The following is a 24,826-nucleotide window of genomic DNA, read 5'->3' as shown; positions in this document are numbered from 1 at the left end:
TCTCTCTAGTCAGCACCAACGTTAAATGTCATAAACAAAACACCAGTTTTCAACTTTCACTTCAATCACTTCGTCTAATTTAACCGGCATGAATCCTTGCAAACCAGAAACCCTTTGTTCTTCTTCATGATTTCAATGAAAAAGAAAGAAAATATCGTTATACCTGCAATTATTGTTCCATTTCCTTTTGTTCTTGTATTAAAAGCAGCTTATCACTGTTACGTGTTGTTTTTTCAGTGTGAGGGATTACAAGTAGAGTACAATCAAACTTGACTCGACTAAAAAAAATGAATTTTATGACTCAACAAGAGTTGATTTTGAGTTATAATTTCATTAACTCGATTCAAAAAGATTTTAAATTCAAATCGAGTTGTAATATATAACTCGAATACTAATTCAAAATTTTTAATAATTAATAGATTAATTTTTAAGTTTGAGTCGAGTCTCTATACCGTGTATAATATATGTATATCACATATAAAAATGAAAAAAAAATATATATATATATATATGGTTATAAAAAATCATTTAAATTATAATTGAATAATATCATAATATTATAATTTTTTACAATTAAATTTAAATTAAAACTCAAAAATTTGACTTAACTCGAATTTTATAAATTTGATTCAAAATATTTTTAAATCAATTTTGAGTTATAAAATAAGACTCATCAAATAACTTAAAGTTCTTTTGACTCTGATTCAACTCGTTTAAATGTTCACCCCAAATTACAAACCATGTTAGATATAAGTGTGGTTCAAGGTGGAAAAGTATCATCTTGGGATTAAATTCCTTTTATTTATGTTATTGATGGTGTTTATTTAAAAGTTTTATTTGTGCCCAATTCACACGAAAAAAATTATATTAAATGAATTATAAAATATTATTAAATAAATTTAAATGCGTGAAATTAAAAAGTTATTTTAAATGATCTTTTGGTGTAAATTTAAATGAATTTGGCTAAACAAAAAAATTTATTGAAGCTTCAACTTTGGTCGTAAGATATGTGGCATTAATTACTTTATTTTATATATATCTCTTTAAATAATAGATTTGAAATGAAAGTTAAAGAGAATTTCTGGCTTTAAATATTGGGATTGTCTCAGGAAAGGCGGGTTAATATAAGGCTAATATACGGCAGTACCGAATACATTAAAATGTATTTAATAAATTCGGTTTAGCGGTACCTATTATGTTGACAACTAATAATGTTTTAGGTATAAAATATGAAAAACTATTAAAACTTTGGTAACCGGTAAACTTTGGTTATCGGTAAGTATCTATCCTTTTTATAAAAGTGTCCATACTTTTAACATATCAAGTAAATTTTACCGGTTTTGTCATAATGAATCTGGTTTTGTCATATTTTTACCTGTTATATTGTAAAGTATCTATCCTTTTTATAAAAGTGTACATACTTATTTCACTGTGAAAATATATTTATTATTATCTTTGGTTAATATTGTTAAATTTAAATTCTAAATAATATTTTATAAAATATCAAAACAATCAAATAATTTTGTGTGTAAATGAAATTATTAAATTAATATTGTAGGTGGAAAACATGAAACACTATTAAAAAAAATTGAAACATAAATTACATAACTTTAAAAAAAGTATATATCATTTTTATAAAAGTGTTCATACTTATTTCACTAAGGAAAACATATTTATTATTATCTTTTGTTAATATTGTTAAATTTAAATTCTAAATAATTTTATAAAATATCAAATAATCAAATAATTTTTTGTGTAAATGAAATTATTAAATTAATATTGTAGGTGGAAAACATGAAACACTATTAAAAAAAATTGAAACATAAATTACATAACTTTAAAAAAAGTATATATCATTTTTATAAAAGTGTTCATACTTATTTCACTGTGGAAAACATATTTATTATTATCTTTTGTTAATATTGTTAAATTTAAATTCTAAATAATATTTATAAAATATCAAATAATCAAATAATTTTTTGTGTAAATGAAATTATTAAATTAATATTGTAGGTGGAAAACATGAAACACTATTAAAAAAAATTGAAACATAAATTACATAACTTAAAAAATATATATCATTTTTATAAAAGTGTTCATACTCATTTTACTGTGGAAAACATATTTATTATTATCTTTGGTTAATATTGTTAAATTTAAATTCTAAATAATATTTTATAAATATCAATTAATCAATAATTTTTTGTGTAAATGAAATTATTAAATTAATATTGTAAGTGAAAAACATGAAACACTATTAAAAAAAATTGAAACATAAATTACATAACTTTAAAAAAAGTATATATCATTTTTATAAAAGTGTCCATACGTATAAAAGTAGGTCTAAGTCATGAAGAAATATTAAAACGATATATCAGGTAAAATATGATAAAACCGGTAACAAAATGATAAAACCGATAAACGTTACCGTATATATTGAAAGTGTCGATACTTTATATAGGATCGACACTTTGTGAATTTAAAAGAGAAGCAGTTTTAGCGCTTATAATGTGTCGATACTTTAAAAAAATATATCGATCCACAACGATATAACAAGTAAAAATATGATAAAACCGGTATCAAAATGATAAAACCGGTAAAATGATACCGGATATATTGAAAGTGTCGATACTTTCGTAAGTACGTGTAATAAATTATCGACACTTTCAAAGAAATAGGTAATTATCCTTTCGAAAGTATCGACACCTGACATAAAAGTATCGACACTTTTGTATTTGTATCGATTAAATATAAATAACATATCCGATCAAAATATAAGCTAAATCTCCTCTGAAAATAGATAGAACGGACGAGTTTTTGAAAGCGAAGCGTAATTGTTGCTGCATTTCAGAAGGCGTTTCTAAAGCGAAGTTTATTTGTTTGTTGCTGCAGTCGAATCAAAAGTATGTTGTCGAAACCCTAATTTTTTATTATTACAGTAATCGCGATAGGGTTTTTATGTGTTGTTTGGGGTTTTGTAGTAAAGAAGCATTTGGGAACGATTGCAGGTAGAAAGTGATATTCAATGAAAAATATAAATGTCGATACTTTTATTAAATATTATAGGTAGAAAATGATATTATAGGAAAAATATCACTTCTGGAGACACATTCAAATCAACATAGTTGGGTGCAGAAGCCTTCGCATCATTAGTCCACCTACTTTGAATCAAAGTCTCGGGTAAATATGTGTAGTCCAATTGCTTCAAAATGTATCGATCCTTTTTATAAAAAGTATGGACACTTTCAATATAATAGGTAAAAAAATGATGTAATAGGTAGCGCTTATAATGTAATATGTATCGTTTATATAATGTAATAGGTAGTTGTAAAGTATCTATCCTTTTATAAAAGTGTCCATACTTTTTTCATTGTGGAAAACATTAATTTAAGGTTATCTTTTGAGTGAGTTTTAAGATATTAATTTAGTAACTATAGGCGTCTAATAATTTATTTTTTACGTTATGATATATATTATTATTAAATTAAAAACAATAAACATATATATTACATATTTATTATTATCATTGGTTAATATTGTTAAATTTAAATTCTAAATATTATTTTATAAAATATCAAAACAATCAAATAATTTTTGTGTAAATGAAATTATTAAATTAATATTGTAGGTGGAAAACATGAACACTATTAAAAAAAATTGAAATATAAATTACATAACTTTAAAAAAAGTATCGATCATTTTTATAAAAAGTATGGACACTTTCAATATAATAGGTAAAAATATGTAATAGGTAGCGCTTATATAATGTATATGTATCGTTTATATAATGTAATAGGTAGTTGTAAAGTATCTATCCTTTTTATAAAAGTGTCCATACTTTTTCATTGTGGAAAACATTAATTTAAGGTTATCTTTTGAGTGAGTTTTAAGATATTAATTTAGTAACTATAGGCGTCTAATGATTTATTTTTTACTTTATGATATATTATTATTAAATTAAAAACAATAAACATATATATTACATATTTATTATTATCATTGGTTAATATTGTTAAATTTAAATTCTAAATATTATTTTATAAAATATCAAAACAATCAAATAATTTTTTGTGTAAATGAAATTATTAAATTAATATTGTAGGTGGAAACATGAAACACTATTAAAAAAAATTGAAACATAAATTACATAACTTTAAAAAAAGTATCGATCCTTTTTATAAAAAGTATGGACACTTTCAATATAATAGGTAAAATATAATGTAATAGGTAGCGCTTATATAATGTAATAGGTATCGTTTATATAATGTAATAGGTAGTTGTAAAGTATCTATCCTTTTTATAAAAGTGTACATACCTTTTTCATTGTGGAAAACATTAATTTAAGGTTATCTTTTGAGTGAGTTTTAAGATATTAATTTAGTAATTATAGGCGTCTAATGATTTATTTTTTACGTTACGATATATATATTATTAAATTAAAAACAATAAACATATATATACATATTTAAAACGTTACCGGGTATACTTATTTCACTGTGGAAAACATATTTATTATTATCTTTGGTTAATATTGTTAAATTTAAATTCTAAATAATATTTTATAAAAATCAAAAAATCAAATAATTTTTTGTGTAAATGAAATTATTAATTAATATTGTAGGTGGAAAACATGAAACACTATTAAAAAAAATTGAAACATAAATTACATAACTTTATAAAAAGTATATATCATTTTATAAAAGTGTCCATACGTATAAAAGTAGGTCTAAGTCATGAAGAAATATTAAAATGATATACCAGGTAAAATATGATAAAACCGGTAACAAAATGATAAAACCGGTAAAACGTTACCGGATATATTGAAAGTGTCTATACTTTATATAAGGATCGACATTTGTGAATTTAAAAGAGAAGCAGTTTTAGCGCTTATAATGTGTCGATACTTTAAAAAAAATATCGATCCACAACGATATAACATGTAAAAATATGATAAAACCGGTATCAAAATGATAAAACCGGTAAAATGATACCGGATATATGAAAGTGTCGATACTTCGTAAGTATCGATCCTTTTTATAAAAGTATGGACACTTTCAATATAATAGGTAAAAATATGATGTAATAGGTAGCGCTTATATAATGTAATATGTATCGTTTATATAATGTAATAGGTAGTTGTAAAGTATCTATCCTTTTTATAAAAGTGTCCATACTTTTTTCATTGTGGAAAACATTAATTTAAGGTTATCTTTTGAGTGAGTTTTAAGATATTAATTTAGTAATTATAGGCGTCTAATGATTTATTTTTTGCGTTACGATATATATTATTATTAAATTAAAAATAATAAACATATATATTACATATTTATTATTATCTTTGATTAATATTGTTAAATTTAAATTCTAAATATTATTTTATAAAATATCAAAACAATCAAATAATTTTTTGTGTAAATGAAATTATTAAATTAATATTGTAGGTGGAAAACATAAAACACTATTAAAAAAAATTGAAACATAAATTACATAACTTTAAAAAGAGTATCGATCCTTTTTATAAAAAGTATGGACACTTTCAATATAATAGGTAAAAATATGATGTAATAGGCAGCGCTTATATAATGTAATAGGTATCGTTTATATAATGTAATAGGTAGTTGTAAAGTATCTATCCTTTTTATAAAAGTGTACATACTTTTTTCACTGTGGAAAACATTAATTTAAGGTTATCTTTTGAGTTGGTTTTAAGATATTAATTTAGTAATTATAGGCGTCTAATGATTTATTTTTTACGTTACGATATATTATTAAATTAAAAACAATAAACATATATATTACATATTTATATTATCTTTGGTTAATATTGTTAAATTTAAATTCTAAATATTATTTTATAAAATATCAAACAATCAAATAATTTTTTTTGTAAATGAAATTATTAAATTAATATTGTAGGTGGAAACATGAAACACTATTAAAAAAAGTTGAAACATAAATTACATAACTTTAAAAAGAATATCGATCATTTTTATAAAAGTATGGACACTTTCAATATAATAGGTAAAAATATGATTTAATAAGTAGCGCTTATATAATGTAATAGGTATCGTTTATATAATGTAATAGGTAGTTGTAAAGTATCTATCCTTTTTATAAAGTGTCCATACTTTTTTCACTGTGGAAAACATTAATTTAAGGTTATTTTTGAGTGAGTTTTAAGATATTAATTTAGTAATTATAGACGTCTAATGATTTATTTTTTACGTTACGATATATATTATTATTAAATTAAAAACAATAAACATATATATTACATATTTATTATTATCTTTGGTTAATATTGTTAAATTTAAATTCTAAATATTATTTTATAAAATATCAAAACAATCAAATAATTTTTTGTGTAAATGAATTATTAAATTAATATTGTAGGTGGAAAACAAACACTATTAAAAAAAATTGAAACATAAATTACATAACTTTAAAAAGAGTATCGGTCCTTTTTATAAAAAGTATGAACACTTTCAATATAATAGGTAAAAATATGATGTAATAGGTAGCGCTTATATGTAATAGGTATCGTTTAATAATGTAATAGGTAGTTGTAAAGTATCTATCTTTTTATAAAAGTGTCCATACTTTTTTCACTGTGGAAAACATTAATTTAAGGTTATCTTTTGAGTGAGTTTAAGATATTAATTTAGTAATTATAGGTGTCTAATGATTTATTTTTTACGTTTACGATATATTATTATTAAATTAAAAACAATAAACATATATATATTACATATTTATTATTATCTTTGGTTAATATTGTTAAATTTAAATTCTAAATATTATTTTATAAAATATCAAAACAATCAAATATTTTTTTTTTGTGTAAATGAAATTATTAAATTAATATTGTAGGTGGAAACATGAAACACTATTAAAAAAAATTGAAACATAATTACATAACTTTAAAAAGAGTATCGGTCCTTTTTATAAAAAATATGAACACTTTCAATATATAGGTAAAATATGATGTAATAGGTAGCGCTTATATAATGTAATAGGTATCGTTTATATAATGTAATAGGTAGTTGTAAGTATATATCCTTTTTATAAAAGTGTCCATATTTTTTTCACTGTAGAAAACATTAATTTAAGGTTATTTTTGAGTGAGTTTTAAGATATTAATTTAGTAATTATAGGCGTCTAATGATTTATTTTTTACGTTACGATATATTATTATTAAATTAAAAACAATAAACATATATATATTACATATTATTATTATCTTTGGTTAATATTGTTAAATTTAAATTCTAAATATTATTTTATAAATATCAAAACATCAAATATTTTTTTGTGTAATGAAATTATTAAATTAATATTGTAGGTGGAAAACATGAAACACTATTAAAAAAATTGAAACATAAATTACATAACTTTAAAAAGAGTATCGATCCTTTTTATAAAAAGTATGGACACTTTCAATATAATAGGTAAAAATATGATGTAATAGGTAGCGCTTATATAATGTAATAGGTATCGTTTATATAATGTAATAGGTAGTTGTAAAGTATCTATCCTTTTTATAAAAGTGTCCATACTTTTTTCACTGTAGAAAACATTAATTTAAGGTTATATTTTGAGTGAGTTTAAGATATTAATTTAGTAATTATAGGCGTCTAATTATTTATTTTTACGTTACGATATATTATTATTAAATTAAAAACAATAAACATATATTACATATTTATTATTATCTTTGGTTAATATTGTTAAATTTAAATTTTAAATATTATTTTATAAAATATCAAAACAATCAAATAATTTTTTGTGCAAATGAAATTATTAAATTAATATTGTAGGTGGAAAACATGAAACACTATTAAAAAATTGAAACATAATTACATAACTTTAAAAAAAAATTATCGATCCTTTTTATAAAAAGTATGGACACTTTCAACATATTATAATGTATTAGGTAAATTTGCAATGCTATCGGTATAAATATACCGGTTTACTTATAAAATAGGTAAATATAAGCCTACCTATTACATTATAAACGCTACCTAGTATGTTATTGTACTTTATAATATTTCCGGTTAAATAATATAACATAATTGATCTAAATTTTAACCGGTTACTTGTTTAACCGTCACACCGTATATTAGTCGTTTTTTAGGCGCCGCACCGCTACCCTTAAATATTCCATAAAGAAAAAAGATAGATTCTCCTCCGTCTTTTAACAGCACAATGAAGTTGTTGACCAGTAAGGCCATCAATGTGAACATTGAAAATTTATTATATAATTTTTTAAATTATACAAATAATCTCTCGACTATATATATGATTTGTTGAGTCTCATATATATTAAAATTTACAAAATAATTTGACAAGTCCCCTGACTATTAAAAATTTAAAATGGTTATTTAAATATTTATATATTTGAAACTTTTCTTTTTTACATACACAAAGATTCAAACACTATACATATTTAAATAATATCAAACTTCTTACCAGTATTAAGATTTTTATTTCTGGACCCTTGCAATAATATTTAGAAGCACTTTGAAGTTGGAAAACGCATTTTTTTTTAAATGAGTAGGGAAAAGGGCAATTATTTCACTTATCATAACATGCTTCATTTTGATATCATATTATAAACTTTACCAATCAATATGAACCATATTACAAGTTGAATGATACAAAGATCATGTTCTTTTTTTCCGAATGTTTTCAAATATTCTCTCAAGGATTAAGAGACAAAATCAGTATGAATCAAGCAACATCAGTTGTTAGAAAATAGTTTTTATTTTTAAATGTCTCGAGTTTATGGGTTGAATTAGTATTTTATCTAAATTTTAGGGGTCAAAGTGATATCTCATCTACTTTTTTGTTTAAATTAATATTATATCTAAAGTTAAGGGGTCACTTAAAAATTAAACATGTTTGTTAATGTGTCAGGTCATAAATTAATAGGAGTTAAAATTCAATGACCAAAATATAATAATCAATAACGTAAATGATCAAAAATTAATAAATCAATAACGTAAAAACCTAAAACATAACTCTTTGTTTTAAATCTTAAAAACGAAAGGGTACAAAAATAAAGAGAAGCTATTAATCCGGTAGATAACCCTTAATAAAAGATACTAATGAAATGTTGATGCTTAAACGTATATGGTTTAGATTTTTCTCTTACAAATCTTAGTTTGAAACAAAACGATTGAGGTAAGAAGTAAGACATGTATCGAAACATGATTTTGGTAGATGAATCTCCCAATATAAATAAAGAGAATCTATTAATCCGGTAGCTAACCCTTAATAAAAGATACTAATGAGATGTTGATGCTTAAACGTATATGATTTAGATTTTATTCTCTTATAAATCTTAGTTTGAAACAAAACGATTTAGGTAAGAAGTAAGAACATGTATCGAAATATGATTTTGGTGGATGAATCCCAATATAATTTTATGCATACGTAAAGATTCTGACTCGATGCCTATTTAAATAATATCAAATTGTTAACTACTTGAACCAATTTCGTTGATCATTTTATTATTTTTAAATAAATAAAAGCTGTACGTTTGAAAGAGGGCGGGAGGAATAAGATTAGACGAGATGGTCATAGTCATAGGATGCTCTTATTCTTTTTTGCTTTTACTGGTTTTTATGGCGCTTATTTTATTCAAATACCCATCCACTTTGCATTCCGATTTTTATCACTGTTAGGGGGCATAGGTTGAATTTTGGCCGATCTGATTTGACCTAAAAATTTATATTATTCACCCAACCCGAAATTGACATGATTTTTTAAGATAAAATCTGAATCCAATCTGATCCGAAATAATAAAAATATTATTATTCAATAAAAACTGTGATTTAATTGAAAAAAAATAATATATAGAAGAGTATTATTATAATTATTCCTAATATATAAGATAAAATCATTTTTCCGGGTCGGGTCGGGTCATGTCGAGTATTTTTAACCTAAACCCGAATTCGACCGACCCGAACATTTAAATCCTTAATTAATATACTCATCAAAGGAGGACATTCCGACTCCTAATTTTCAAGAATGTCTTCCATTCTATAAGCTGGTTTTAATTACTTTAATAAATATTCTATAGATAAAAAAATCAGAGATTGTTGAATTATATTAAAATATTATATAATTATTAAAATTTTAAATAATTATTAATTTTTTGAACGGCTACAAAATTTTATTAGTGCAATATTAACAATTGTGAAGAGGATAACAAAGATATTAATTTAATGATTAATATCTCTTTTATCTTTCAATTATATTTAAAATATTATTTTTATTATAAGTTAATAAAAATGAATATAAGTTCATGACTTTTAACAACGTCCTTTACTATATTTTTATTATATACTTTGATGTTTGATATAAAAATACAAGTCGAAGACTGCAGTCAAAGAGTAACGAGGAAGAAGAGTATTCTATATTGATGTATGTTGGGGTAGCAATGGAGGGACCCCAAAAGGGTGGGAAGTGGAAACTGACGAAGTTGATAAGAAGCTTTTCCACTAGCAATTTTTGTACAGGCAATCATTCATATTTGTCCCAAATGACCATTAAAAACATCAGAATTGCCAGTATTTCACTTGTGTTGTTAGATAACATTTCAGGGTTTTTTTTTTTGTACTAAAAAGGATGTAGCCGGCAGTCTGACAGGGCTGAGTTTAAAAGGAGACCATCAGTGAAAAGGGTCACTGTGGACCTCAAACAATCTAAAATAAGGGTGCCAGTTTTGGATTGAAAGAATCATTGTTTACTTATATGATAACATGCATAAACTTAATTCAAACCAGCCTGTCCTTGAATTAGGTTTACATAATGTTATTGTGCTGGAAGCTAAGATAATATATGTTTAAAGATTTATAACTTTTTGATAATTAATGTTTATATTTTTGCGTATATGATATTCGAATCTGAAACTTCAAATGATAACAATATATTGTAAACACTAAAATCATTTGATTCTTACATGATTCGTACGTGCGATTATAATTTAAATCTCTATAAAGTATTAATGTGATTATCCATCTTCCACGCAAGTCTTACAACTCAACCGTGGAGATAAAGTTGCATCTTAATTATCCTCTTGAGATCCACTATTTCCATTAGTGTGTTTACTTTTGCATTGTTTTCAAGCTCCTTGACATGGCAAACAAATGGACCCTTTCACTTCTTTATCACACCAACTTGTTTTAAACCAAGAGTTAATGGTTCTATACATAGGTTGGATCACGAGTTTCCAAGGGTCAGAAACAATTTTTATACCCCGACTCTCCACAACAAGTGGATTATTTACCCCCAATATAACCTTATTAAGATTATTACGAAATTGGTATTCGAGATCAATTATTTATTTATATAGTAAAATTTTATTGATTGACGGAAAAGAAATGTTAGCAGTTATTCATTTTAAAAGTATTTTAGCAATTACGAGTAAATTTTCATGCTCGGAACTTAAAATTAGCTAACGCTTTAGTTGATATTGATAATGAGTCATACGTTAATCTTATTCTTTAAATAACAATCTTTGATGTATTTGTAATATGATTTAGTGAACCTTGGTTTTAGTTTAGTTTCGTGTACAATTGACATATTGTATAGTGTTTATAGTGATTGTCTACAAGTTCTACAAATTTTAGTCTTGGTGAGGTGGAGGGATGTTAATATTGGATTGTGTCCCGACATGGAAGAGGAATAACTAATGAATTCGTATCTATTCGATACTAGACAAAAAAGTAACATCCCATTATCCACGGGACTAATATACCATTGGGTTAAATGTTGGGAGAAAAGTCAAAGGGGGCATCAGCTTGCTTGGTGGTGGCACCGACTTTGTTTAATATTTTTCAACAAAGGTAGCACATGGGCTGTTAGCTAAATGGGCAGCTGAGCAAGTGGGCGGCTTGAATTCATTGAATTTGAGCAATGGGATAATCACACATTTAATCATTGTATTTAGGATATTTTCAAAGATTAGTCCCTAAGCTTCAACTATAATACCCTAGCTCATTTAGCTTCAAAATCATCCCAAAATCTTCCAGTTCTCTCTCAAGTGTGTTTTGTAAACCCTTAATTTTTTCCCTTTAGTAAAAGATCTGCAGCAGTCCGGAGACGTAAGCACAATTGGTTGAACTCCGTTATCAATTTTTCGGGTATTATTTTCCCGCTTTTTCGTATTCTCACTAATCTGGCTATAGGGAAATTACTTGTTACTCATTTATTTCCCAACAACTGGTAATCAGAGCTTTTAGGTTGTGAATTTTGTCAATTTTTTGCGAGGTTACTATTCATTACTATTCACGTGAATATAAATTTAGTGAATAGTGAAATTTTGTCGGCGATACGAATTTGTCGACGGATGTGTAATACACGGTGGTTCGCATAAATTGTCAGAAATGATCCGAAGAAGCCAGATTTGAGTGGGAGCGATGGCTGCAGACGAAGGGAAGGTGAAAATTGAAAAGTTCGATGGTGCGGACTTTGGTTTTTGGAAGATGCAGATCGAAGATTTTCTGTACCAGAAAAATCTATATCAACCCCTCTCAGGAAAGCAACCAAAGGGCATGAAGAATGAAACTGGGCTCTTCTCGACCGAATAGCCCTCGGTTATCCGAATGACGTTGTCCCGAATGTTACTTTCAACATAGCAAAGGAAAAGACCACGGCGGTCTTATGGCGGCTCTCTCCAGTATGTATAAGAAGCAATCGACCTCAACAAAGTTCATTTGATGAGGCGATTATTCAATTTGCGGATTGGCATCAGTGGCTCAACACTTGAATGAACTCAGCACAATCACAACCCATGAGTTCCGTGGAATTGAATTCGATGATGAAGTTCGAGCTTTAATTCTCTTATCATATTTACCAGACAATTGGAATGCTACTGTTACAGCAGTTGCAGCTCGTCAGGAAATAGTAAATTGAAATTCGACGATGTTCGGGATCTGGTACTGAGCGAAGAAATTCGACGGAGAGAATCGGGTGAAGCATCAACCTCCTCAGCCTTGCACACGGAGTCCAGAGGGAGAACTTCATAAAGAAATTCAAATCGTGGCAGATCGAAATCCAGAAGGGGCAAATCAAGAACAGGAAAAAAAGATTTTACATGTTATAATTGTGGCAAGAAGGGTCACTTTAAAAGAGATTGTCGAGCATTGAAGAAAGATACCGGTGCACAGGAATCTGCCAACATGACAGAGGATACAGGTGCCCATGATTCTAAGCGTCAACACTCCTATTGAATCATGGATCTTGGATTCAGGGGCATCTTTCCACTCCACCCCATGCCGAGAAATCATGGAGAACTATGTCAGTGGTGATTTTGGGAAGGTTCATCTAGCCGATGATAACCTTGAAGATCGTCGGAAAATGAGACATCCGATTAAAGTTGCCAAACCAGACCACCTGGACGCTGAAAGGTGTGAGACATATTCCTGGTCTCAAAAGAAATTTGATTTCTGTTGGACAGCTTGATGGAGAAGGATATAGCACAACTTTTTCAGACTGTGAATGGAAGATTACCAAAGGATCACTCGTCATTGCTCGTGGTAAGAAAACTGATACTCTCTATGTAACCTCAAATTTAGAGAATATCATTGCAGTCGCAGATGCTGATGGAAAATCAAAACTATGGCACCAAAGGCTTGACCATATGAGCGAGAAAGGGATGAAGACGCTTTTGTCAAAAGGGAAGTTGCCGGATCTAAAGAATGTAGATGTCAGACTATGCGATGATTGCATCTTTGGCAAACAAAAGAAAGTCAGCTTTGCAAAGATTAGTAATACACCCAATGCTGAAAAGTTAGAGTTGGTTCACTGATGTATGGGGACCATCTCCAGTTCCATCTTTTGCAGGCTCACTATATTATGTCACCTTCATCGATGATTCTACAAGGAAGGTGTGGGTTTATTTTCTGAAGAAGAAATCAGAAGTCTTTGATACCTTCAGAAAATGGAAGGCCATGGTGGAAAATGAGACTGGTCTGAAAGTCAAGCGATTGAGGTCTGACAATGGGGGAGAGTACAGAAATAGGAGATTCAGAGACTTCTATGCAAACAATGGGATCAAGATGGATACAACAGTTCCCATGACACCGCAGTAGAATGGCGTAGCAAGCGCATGAACAGAACTCTAAATGAACGTGCCAGAAGCATGAGGATACATGTCGGATTGCCCAAATTTCTATGGGCTGAAGCTATCAACACTGTAGCTTACCTGATCAACCGTGGGCCCTCAGTTTCCTTTGGATGGCAGAATACCAGAGGAAGTTTGGAGCAAGAAAGAAATAAACATTTCACACTTAAGAGTGTTTGGTTGTATTTCTTATGTACACATAGACTCTGCTGAAAAAAGTAAACTTGATGCTAAGTCCAACAAATGTGCATTTGTTGGTTACGACGGTGATGAGTTCGGTTACCGGTTTTGGGACTATGAAAATCGGAAGATCATCAGAAGTAGAGATGTCATTTTCAATGAGATGTGATGTACAAAGACAGATCAACTGTATAATCAAGCAGCTCCAATACCAAAGCTGAAACAAAGGAATTTGCTGAGTTCGAGGAGATTCTGGAAATAATGTTCAGATCAGTCATGAAGCAGTTCAAGAAGAACCAGGCACACCAGAACTAAGACGCTCCTCCAGAATTCCTAAACCAACCTAACGATATTCTCATTCTTTGCACTACTTGTTGCTAACTGACAATGGTGAACCAGAGTGATATGATAAAGCAATGCAAGTGGAGGATTCAATCAAGTGGGAGTCTTCCATGAAAGATGAGATGGACTCGCTTATGTCAAATCAGACGTGGGAATTAGCTGAATTACCACCAGGCAAGAAAGCGCTTCACAACAAGTGGATTTACAAGATCAAAGAAGAGCACGATGGGAGCAAACGTTACAAAGCGATTGGTTGTCAATGGTTTTCAGCAAAAAGAAGGTATTGACTACAATGAATTTTCTCTCCAGTCGAAACTGTCTACTATCAGACTGGTGTTGAAAATTGTAGCTGCAGAGAATTTACATCTTGAGCAGTTAGATGTAAAGACAGCTTTCCTTCATGGTGATTTGGAGGAAGAAATCTATAGGCAGCCAGAAGGCTTCATAGAGGCAGGCAAGAAAAACCTGGTATGCAGGTTGAAGAAGAGCTTGTATGGTTTAAAACAAGCTCCTAGACAATGGTACAAGAAGTTCGATAGCTTCATGAGTAACAGTGGTTTTACCAGATGCCAAGCAGATCATTGTTGCTACATCAAAAGGTTCGACAATAACTTAATTTTTTATTGTTGTACGTTGATGACATGCTCGTTGCAGGCTCAGACATGCAAGAGATTATAAACTTGAAGCAAAAATTGTCGAAGCAGTTTGCAATGAAAGATCTGGGTGCAGCAAGCAAATTCTTGGGATGAGGATCAAGAGAGACACAAAGTTGAGGACTTTGATGTTATCACAGGCTGAGTATATCAACAAAGTACTCTCCATGTTCAATATGCAAGATGCTAAACCAGTAACCTTTAGGTGTTCATTTTAGACTCTCTAAAGAACAGTCACCAAAGACGGAGGAAGAACGTGCACACATGGTGAAGGTGTCGTATGCCTCAGCAATTGGAAGTATGATGTATGCCATGGTTTGTACCAGATCAAATATTGCTCATGCAGTGGGAGCTGTTAGCAGGTACATGAATAATCCGGGCAAAGTACACTGGGAAGCTGTCAAATGGATCCTCAGATATCTGCGGGTACTACAAACAAAGCACTTTGTTTCAAAGGTGGAGATACGATACTGACAGGCTATGTAGATGCTTACTTAGCCGGAAATGTTGACATCAGAAGGAGCACTACAGGGTATGTCTATACTCTAGGAGGTACTGCAGTGAATTGAGTTTCTCAACTACAGAAGATAGTTGCTCTCTCCACCACTGAAGCAGAATATGTCGTTGTTACGGAAGCCACCAATGAGATGGTTTGGCTCCAAAGTTTCTTGGAAGAGTTAGGCAAGAAACAAAAAAATAATGTCTTGTATTGTGATAGTCAAAGTGTTATCCATCCAGCGAAGAATCCGTCTTTTCATTCCAGGACGAAGCACATACAATTACGGTATCATTTTATCCGGTCTCTTCTGGAAGATGGGATTTTAAAACTTGAAAAGATTAGTGGAGCTCAAAATCCGACAGACATGTTGACAAAGACGGTGACTACAGACAAACTGAAGTTGTGTTCAGCTTCAGTTGGCATGCTAGAATAACAAGACCGGAAATGTTGCTGCATTGATCAAGGTGTGAAGACAGATTAAAATCAGTCTTCAAGTGGGAGATTGTTGGAAGAAAAGTCAAAGGGGGGCACCAGCTTGCTTGGTGGGGGCACTGGCTTTGCTTGATATTTTCCAACAAAGGCAGCACATGGGCTGCTAGCTAAATGGGCGGCTGAGCAAGTGGGGTGGCTTGAATTCATTGAATTTGAGCAATGGGATAATCACACATTTAATCATTGTATTTTAGGGTATTTTCAAAGATTAGTCCCTAAGTTTCAACTATATATACCCTAGCTCATTTAGCTTCAAAATCATCCCAAAATCTTCCAGTTCTCTCTCAAGTGTTTTGTAAACACCTGTAATTTTTTCCCTTTAGTAAAAGATCTGCAGCAGTCCGGAGACGTAAGCACAATTGGCTGAACTCCGTTATCAATTTTTCGGGTATTATTTTTCCGCTTTTATTTCTTATTCTCACTAATCTGACTATAGGGAAATTACTTGTTACTCGTTTATTTCCCAACATTAAAATTAACAAAAATACATAAAAAAAAACTTTGATAACTTGATTAAATTTTCATACCATTATTGCTATGATTTACTTTGCCATGATATCCATGATAATATGCCAAATGTTTATAAGTCAAATTTCAACTTTTTCAGTGTAAATTCTTTGTTTCCAAACTCCTAGGATGGTGACATGTAAATGCAACTATTTCGGGTTTTGTTTTATATTTCTAATGCATTTATCATGTTATGTTGCTAAGTATTTCTATGTTTGGCTGTGTCAATATCATGATTCTAGGGTTGTGTATGCGAATTATAATTGTTTGATGTAAGATTTGCATGGCGTTGTCTGTAAATGATCAACTGGCATGCTTATAAGTATCAAAATGAGTAACGATAGTGAAAATACATGTTTCATTAAGAGTTAGAAAGAAAGCCTAAGATATCGGTGTAAAAGTATACTACAAAGACGAGGTGTTAGCATTAACTAAAAAATATAAATAAATAAAATAACTGTAACAAAAATCATGTCGTGGTGAACAATTGTCTTAGAAATAAATTCGTTCAGATATATGTAATCTCTACAATAGACGAACGTCCTTCAAAATTAACACCACTTTCAAAATTTTATACGCCCAAAAAGTTAAGAGTGGACAAAAATGGTTTTACTCCTCTTTAACTCGAAATAAAAACTCAGGGACTAAATGTTTTTTTTCTTAAACCCAGAACATAAAAAAAAGAAAAAAGAATATGGAGAGAAAAAAACCTTTATAAAGAAATGAAATGCATTATTTTCTATTTTCGGATATTTTGAACTTCTGAATTCCTTTGTTATTTATAGGCTCACCTTTCAAGCATAGAACGAGAATTCAACTACAATTAATCATCTATAACAGTTGTAATTATTCTGCAATCAATCATCTATAACAGTTGCAGCTAATCATGTTGAATCTGTTCAGAAAAGTGTCCAGATACATGATACAACCAGTTCAACAATTAATTAGATAAATAAAGACAGACATGAATTTCGAGAAATATGTTGTAATTTATAGCAGATAATAACTCATAATTTACTGCAAATATTATCTGATCAAAATATTTCAAGAAAATAAATTTATTTAAAAATAAAAAATATATAATAAAGTTAAATTATAATAAAATAAAAAATTATATATATTAAATATAATAAAAATTATTTTGACAAAAAATATTTTATATATTAAATTTATTATTTTATTGTACACAGTAAATAAATATATATTTAATATAAATTAAAATTATATATACAGATTATTTTAACAAAATTATTATTTTTTCTTAAATTATTTGACATATTGTAATAAATTATTTGGTTAAATGGACCGACACCAAATACTATTGGGCTAAGATCCGGAGTGGACAGTTAAATGAGGCACAGTGAACAATGGGCCCATTATTCATTATCTAAAAGATGTGACGCCGCCAAGACCATGTCTAAAGAAATCACAAACAAAACAAAAACAAAAACAAATATACAGCAAAAGCAAAGAACCCTAATTCTTAGTTAGAGAAGCTCAGGAAAACGAACAAGAAGAGAAAAGATGAGGCCGATTTTGATGAAAGGTCATGAAAGGCCATTGACGTTTCTCAAGTACAACAGAGACGGCGATCTTTTGTTTTCATGTGCCAAGGATCACACTCCCACCGTTTGGTTCGCCGACAACGGCGAGCGTCTTGGCACGTACCGTGGCCATAACGGCGCTGTTTGGACTTGCGATGTCTCAAGTAATTATCTTTTTTATTCTTTTATCGAAGTTGAAACTTTTGAAATTGAAACTAAAATATAGATTTCATTTTTTTAATGTTTAGGGGATTCAATGAGGCTTTTAACCGGAAGTGCTGATCAAACGGTGAAGCTGTGGAATGTTAAGACGGGAACTCAATTATATACGTTTAATTTTGGTTCGCCTGCGAGGTCTGTGGAGTTTTCCGTGGGGGGATAAACTCGCTGTCATTACTACGGATCCGTTCATGGAATTGACTTCTGCAATTCATGTTAAACGCATTGCCAAAGACCCAACTGAACGTAAGCTTAAATTCCCCTCCCCCAACTTTTCAATGTGTCCGATTTTCATAATAAATAAAATTATGTTACTTTATTGTGTTATTGGTTCAATACAATTGGCTTGCTTTAAGTTTCTGAATAAAATTAGGCAATGGGAGATTGAATATGCAGTAATAAATAAGATTACTTTTGTTGAAGTAGTACCTTGATGTAGAATGTATTTGTAACTGTTTGGCATTGTAGTTTATTTCTGCTGTTTTCTTACAGAATCATTTGCTTCAAGTCTGTTGATGTGTTTGATGTCTAAACTTTGATTCATTACATTGTCGCATGATCATGCAGAGACTGAGGAATCCGTGCTTGTCATCAAGGGCCCTCAAGGAAGAATAAATAGAGCTGTTTGGGGACCCCTCAATAGTACTATCATTAGTGCCGGAGAAGATACTGTAATTCGTATATGGGATTCTGAGGTAAATTGCTGTGTGTGTGTATTTGGCTCGTTTTGTAGAAGTGCTGCTTTGCAATCTTGATCAGTTTATCTTTTTGGCTTCAACATTGAAATAGTTCTCATGTAATAGCTGATTTGGGCTTCATCCTCAATAAACTTCAAGTTACATCTATTCTTATTATTTGAATTGTCCTTCTTAACTATCCACAGTCATGTTTCTTTCCTCCTATTGAAGTTTTGTTCATTCATTGGAAAGAGTTCGATCTTTTGGATTGATTTTCCTATCTATTTTGCAGACCGGAAAACTGCTTAGGGAGTCTGACAAGGAATCTGGACACAAAAAGACAATAACATCACTCGCAAAAGCTGCAGACGGTTCACACTTCCTTACTGGTTCCCTGGATAAATCTGCTAAGGTGATGCATCTTATTAACCCCTTAAGTTTCCTCAGTATTTGTGACTGTTTTCTGGGAACCCCAGGTTGTTTATGGTTGGCTTTCACTTTGTCGTTCTTATTTTCTTTCTGTGAATGTTTAGCTATGGGACACAAGAACATTGACTCTTGTCAAGACATATGGTACTGAGCGCCCAGTCAATGCTGTTACAATGTCTCCACTTCTTGACCATGTAAGTATCCAATAAGAGCGACATAACTTGTATGCTAATTTTAATTGGCCCTAATTGCTTTGTCCTTAATTTTCTATATTAGGGAGTAGAAATTTGGTGATATCTTTTCTAATTTATTTATTATTTAAATGGTAACTTCAGGGTCTTCAAACATTTTATGCAAACTCCTAGTACTCATAAGACGAGGCCTAAAGAAGTCTAATATTGAAGTGCTTCTCAAGCCTTGCAAAATTGATTGTTTAGATGGTCCGATGCTAATGTTGAACTGCCTGTTATTATATATCAATGAGTGCGGATATATGCATGAATCATGGTACTAGGTTTATTTGGTAACGCTCATATGTGGGAGAACTGATTTCATAGACAGAATTCAGCATGCCGTCGCCTTTCTTGTTCCATTACGGGTACATCTTATTTTAACCTTTCTTTTGATTGCTTGTGTTCTTCTAGGTTGTGCTTGGAGGTGGCCAGGATGCATCAGCTGTCACAACTACAGATCATCGTGCCGGGAAGTTTGAAGCTAAATTCTATGATAAGGTAAGTTGGTTTCTGCAGAAGGTGAAGTGTTGTTATTTTGCAACTTCCCATTTTATCATAATGTTTGGCTGCCTTGTAGATTCTGCAAGAGGAAATTGGAGGTGTGAAAGGGCATTTTGGGCCTATAAATGCTTTGGCATTTAACCCGGATGGGAAGAGGTACAAAGCAAATAATACTTTTAAATTTTCTTTGCTTATATTACTGTCTGATGCTCAAGTTCATATTATTTTCATATACCTTTTGCATCATTAGTATGGTATCTCACCATGTTTTTGAATGTTGACCAATATCATTTGGTACCTATCTCTGTTTTTACCACAATGGTTACCTAGAGAGTTTCTTATCTGTATTTGCCTACATAACTTTTGGATAATCGACTATTTGCAACCATCCGTGTGTTTTTTAACTTGTAGTTTCTCAAGCGGCGGAGAGGATGGATACGTGCGATTGCATCATTTTGATCCAGATTACTTTAACATCAAAATTTAATTTTGGAGCAGTTTCCAGTTACAGCTTGTCCTGACTGGAGAAGGCTGTAATAATCTTGGGAGTATTTATGGCAGTAATTATGTTTAGTTTTCTTGAGGATGATGTGAAATTATATTTGCTATTTGACAGCAAAGGGCTTTGAAATTTGTAGATCTTATTTTGATGCACGTAGCCTCGTTTTATGGAATGGAGTAATTCTGAGCTTTATGTTTTTTGGGGCTGAAATGCCATCTTATTTAGAATTTTTTTTCATAAGATATTGTCATTAAACCATTATCTTTATATTTAGAATTCTTTATTCAAAAACTAAAAAAGAAAAGAAAAAAGTGTTCAATTATTTATAATTATTGAGATTTTTTGTAGATTTTTCTTTTAAACCATTTATATAATCGAAAATTCATTTTGCTTTAATAAATTGTGAATGGACGAGATTAATATGAGAAAAAAAAGAGTGTTAAATGATTTCTAATCATTGAGAAAAGGTTTTTAGGGTGTTTTTTTTTATAAATTTAAATTAAAGAATTTTATTTTTATTTTTTAATAATTAAAAATTATAATATGTTTTTGTAATTTCTCTTAATAGGATATTCTTTTACTTAAAATTATCGAGAGAAAATTTATTGTACATCTAGACAACTATTTCTCAAAAATTTAAAATAAAATAGCATTGCTCTTACTCTCATTATTAATGCACTATTAATAAAGAGTCATATGATAAGCGATGTCAATGCAAATGAAATGACATGTATAAGTATTTCGTACACGTAAGGAAAATATAGTATAATATAATAAAAATCATATATACATATAAATAATTATAAAATGTATATTAAAATAAGTTAATTTTTATTTACAAAATATATCTAGGCACATTAAAACATACTATAATATATAAACATATACATATATGTACACATAAAAAATAATATATATATATATATATATTAAAATATATTTAGTAAATAAATATTTTATACTTAAAAATTATAATATCTGATATATAAATATATAATGTAAAAACTAGTTGGCTCATCTCGAACCAGACATAAGAAGGAAAGATTTCTCCATGTGCCATCAAAAACACCAATCTTCTATAAATTGAGAGTATGTTTGTTAAATAAAAGTCAAAGATAAGATTATTGGAGAAAAAGGATTTTTTTATGTGTGTGTTATGGGAAAATGAATAATATCTGGAGATGGGTTTTGAGAGAGGTGATGAAGATGATGAAGGAGAGAAATGTGCCATAAAGCATGATCTCGCAATGGGTGGCTAGTGGTCAGGATCAGGTTTGTTGCAAAGCTGAAAAAGAATTGCATTAAAATGTGCCATAAGAATTGCTGTGTTTAAAACCTCAACTGGACTTGATTGTTGATGAATGACTACAGTTCTTACTTCTTAGTATGCTTTAACTTTTAGGGTTAAGTACACTAGAGGTCATTAAATTGTTTTGCTCACCAATTTTATCAAATTGTTACAAGATAGTCATTAAATTTATTGAATTTTTAGAAAAGGTCATTAAATTTTATCAGTTTGTTACAAAATAGTCATTAAATTTTATCGAAATGTTACAAAATGATCATTAGTTTATAGAAATTTTACAATCATTATAATGTCACAGTGACCCTTTTGTAACTTTTAAAAGTTCAATGATCAAAAAGATAATTTAAGCATAGTTCAATTGCCTCTAGTGTACCTTACCCGATTTTTAAGTTAATACTTTAATAATATGTTTTAAGTTAATTGTTCGGTGTTAGTTTAACAACATGACTTAATTGTCGATGAATGACTAGATTTCTTACTTCTTAGTATGCTTTAACTTTTATGTTAATACTTTAATATTTCGAAGTTAATTGTTTGGTTGTAGTTTAACAAGGTTAATTTTTCAACTCTTGGACAGAGCAAATGCTTCTTAAGAGTTGGGATGTTATTGAGTCTGAGCTTTTCTTATATGAAGGCTTCATTACAAATTTTTGTAATCATCTATATTTCTTTGAAGTTGATCCATATATCTTTAAAATTTATTTGATTTTTTTGTTTCCTTTCTAAAATTAAAATGAACCGTTCTTCTTGCTTTCATCTCACTTAACATTGTCTATTGAGTTTCATTTTGTATTCTTTCATTGTTATCCTTCAAATTTTAGTTGGTTAAACTTTATTAACATGATCTTATTTGTTTCTGCCGAAGGTATGAAACTTCATCTTTTTCCATAAGTCTCTTGTTTTTGAAACTTGTTTATGCTTTATTATTCGTTGTGCAGATACTTTCATAGATGCATCAATCATTTTATTTTCAACTCTGGTGATTCTGAAGTTCCTGGCACTCATGCAAACGTGGTCTTTAAATTTGTACCCAAAAGTTGTTATTGTTTGCCTAGTATAAAGATCAGAAATCTTTAACCTGTATTTTCATTTTTGTTTTCGTACTCTCCCACCTTCTCATGTTTTTTAAAAGGTGTGCTATTTCAGTTAGAATATTTGTTTCTCGAAAAATGTTGAGTAACAAGTAGAATTTTCATTTAGATGCTACTATGCCTTTTTTATATTTTCAAGTGTGACTCAAACAATTCCTTTTCCGTACCCTTTTTTTATTATTCTCTTTTCAAGAATGTTCTTAATTTGGGTTTATGTGACAACATTTTTGGGGTTATTTACATTTTTTTGAATTGTGGTTCTGTAAATTTGATGGTAATTTGTATGGAATGTTATTGGCTTGTTTGGTTTCCACTGATTTTAACTTGATATAGACTGCCGTGTCAGGATATAGCTTATGAAATCATTAACTACCATATTGGACGGGATTAGATTTTAAATTGCAGGTACGATGGCTATATGGTCCGGACTGCTGCTTTTGTGGTTTTAATGTAAGCATTCCCAGCTCTATTGATTCTTAGTCTCTGCATGTGTTTCATTAGTTGTTTTACAGTAGAAGATAAAGGGAGCTGTGAAATTGGACAAATTCTTTTTGTTCATTTAGAACATGTGGTGAAGTGTGTTTTGTGATGTAATCAGTTGTTTTAGAGATGGGAAGGTCCTGTATATTGTTTTGCATGATAACCTTTTGTTGTTTATTGTATATATATATATATAATATATATATATATATGAAGATGGTGGCTGACCATTTACTTGTCCTAGGTATGGTGAGAATGGCATAATACTTCATATTGCCTGCAACATTACATATACAAGATAAGAATGACATAAAACTCAATTCCAACTTGAAAAAGGTTCACTTCTTAACAAACTTGAATATGATATTGGAAAACAAACATTAAATTGTAAATGAACATTTTTTTTATAAAATCTTTAATTTTTCATTTTGTTATAATATACTTTTTATGAAATGTGATTATCGTTTTTCAATAACTTCTTGTTAGCAATTAATTTTTATTTTCTCCATTGTTTTTCGTTTGGGTTATCTTTAACTTGTGATTTGAGAACATAAATCAGATGGAAGATATTTTTTGCATACTGAAATGAGGCTGAATTAAGGTAAAGGTAAAAAAAATGTAGGACGCTGGTAGAAGGATTACAAGTTCAGCCAATATTGTCATAAATTCAAAGTTACAATGGTTTACGTAATTTTCGTAATCGTTTATTATAGTATAGAAATGATTGCATAGTATGTCCTCAAACTATAACAACTTTTCTAAATTAATTTCTAAACTTTAGAATATTCTATATTAATCTCCCAAAATGCAACCCCATTCTAAATTAGTCCTCTAAACTTAAAAATATTCTATATCAATTTCCAAGCTATTGTTTTCTTTTCATTTCTAATCATACCGTTAATCTATCATTAACTCTATTGGTTAATAATTTTAACTTATTTTTTAAGGTAATAGGAACTGGACTGAACTCGTGACCTTTTAAACAATTTTTAGGACCTTCATAAATAGTTTAATTTTTAGGTCATGGGTTTAATTTTCTT

The 24,826-nt window shown here is 29.2% G+C and overlaps 1 protein-coding gene and 1 long non-coding RNA gene across 2 annotated transcripts; both read left to right on the top strand.

Annotated features, from left to right (window-relative positions):
- The first annotated feature begins 38 nt into the window (after positions 1 to 38).
- On the top strand, positions 39 to 22,292 carry LOC120116265. The gene is made up of 4 exons (XR_005515537.1): positions 39 to 189; positions 10,791 to 10,793; positions 11,571 to 11,574; positions 22,281 to 22,292. It is a non-coding gene; the product is annotated as an uncharacterized LOC120116265 (long non-coding RNA).
- On the top strand, positions 8,485 to 21,063 carry LOC120116261 (eukaryotic translation initiation factor 3 subunit I-like). The gene is given in 11 exon segments (XM_039136794.1): positions 8,485 to 8,489; positions 10,865 to 10,871; positions 18,310 to 18,512; positions 18,597 to 18,721; positions 18,723 to 18,813; positions 19,135 to 19,262; positions 19,537 to 19,656; positions 19,778 to 19,867; positions 20,318 to 20,404; positions 20,484 to 20,563; positions 20,819 to 21,063. Coding segments are annotated over 9 exon segments (981 nt in total). The 5' UTR covers positions 8,485 to 8,489; positions 10,865 to 10,871; positions 18,310 to 18,328; the 3' UTR covers positions 20,895 to 21,063.
- Positions 22,293 to 24,826: the final 2,534 nt, after the last annotated feature.

Source organism: Hibiscus syriacus, unplaced genomic scaffold, assembly GCF_006381635.1.
Source record: "Hibiscus syriacus cultivar Baekdansim isolate YM2019G1 unplaced genomic scaffold, ASM638163v2 tig00110290_pilon, whole genome shotgun sequence".
Lineage (NCBI taxonomy): Eukaryota > Viridiplantae > Streptophyta > Magnoliopsida > Malvales > Malvaceae > Hibiscus > Hibiscus syriacus.
This window is presented reverse-complemented; position numbering and strand designations above follow the sequence as displayed.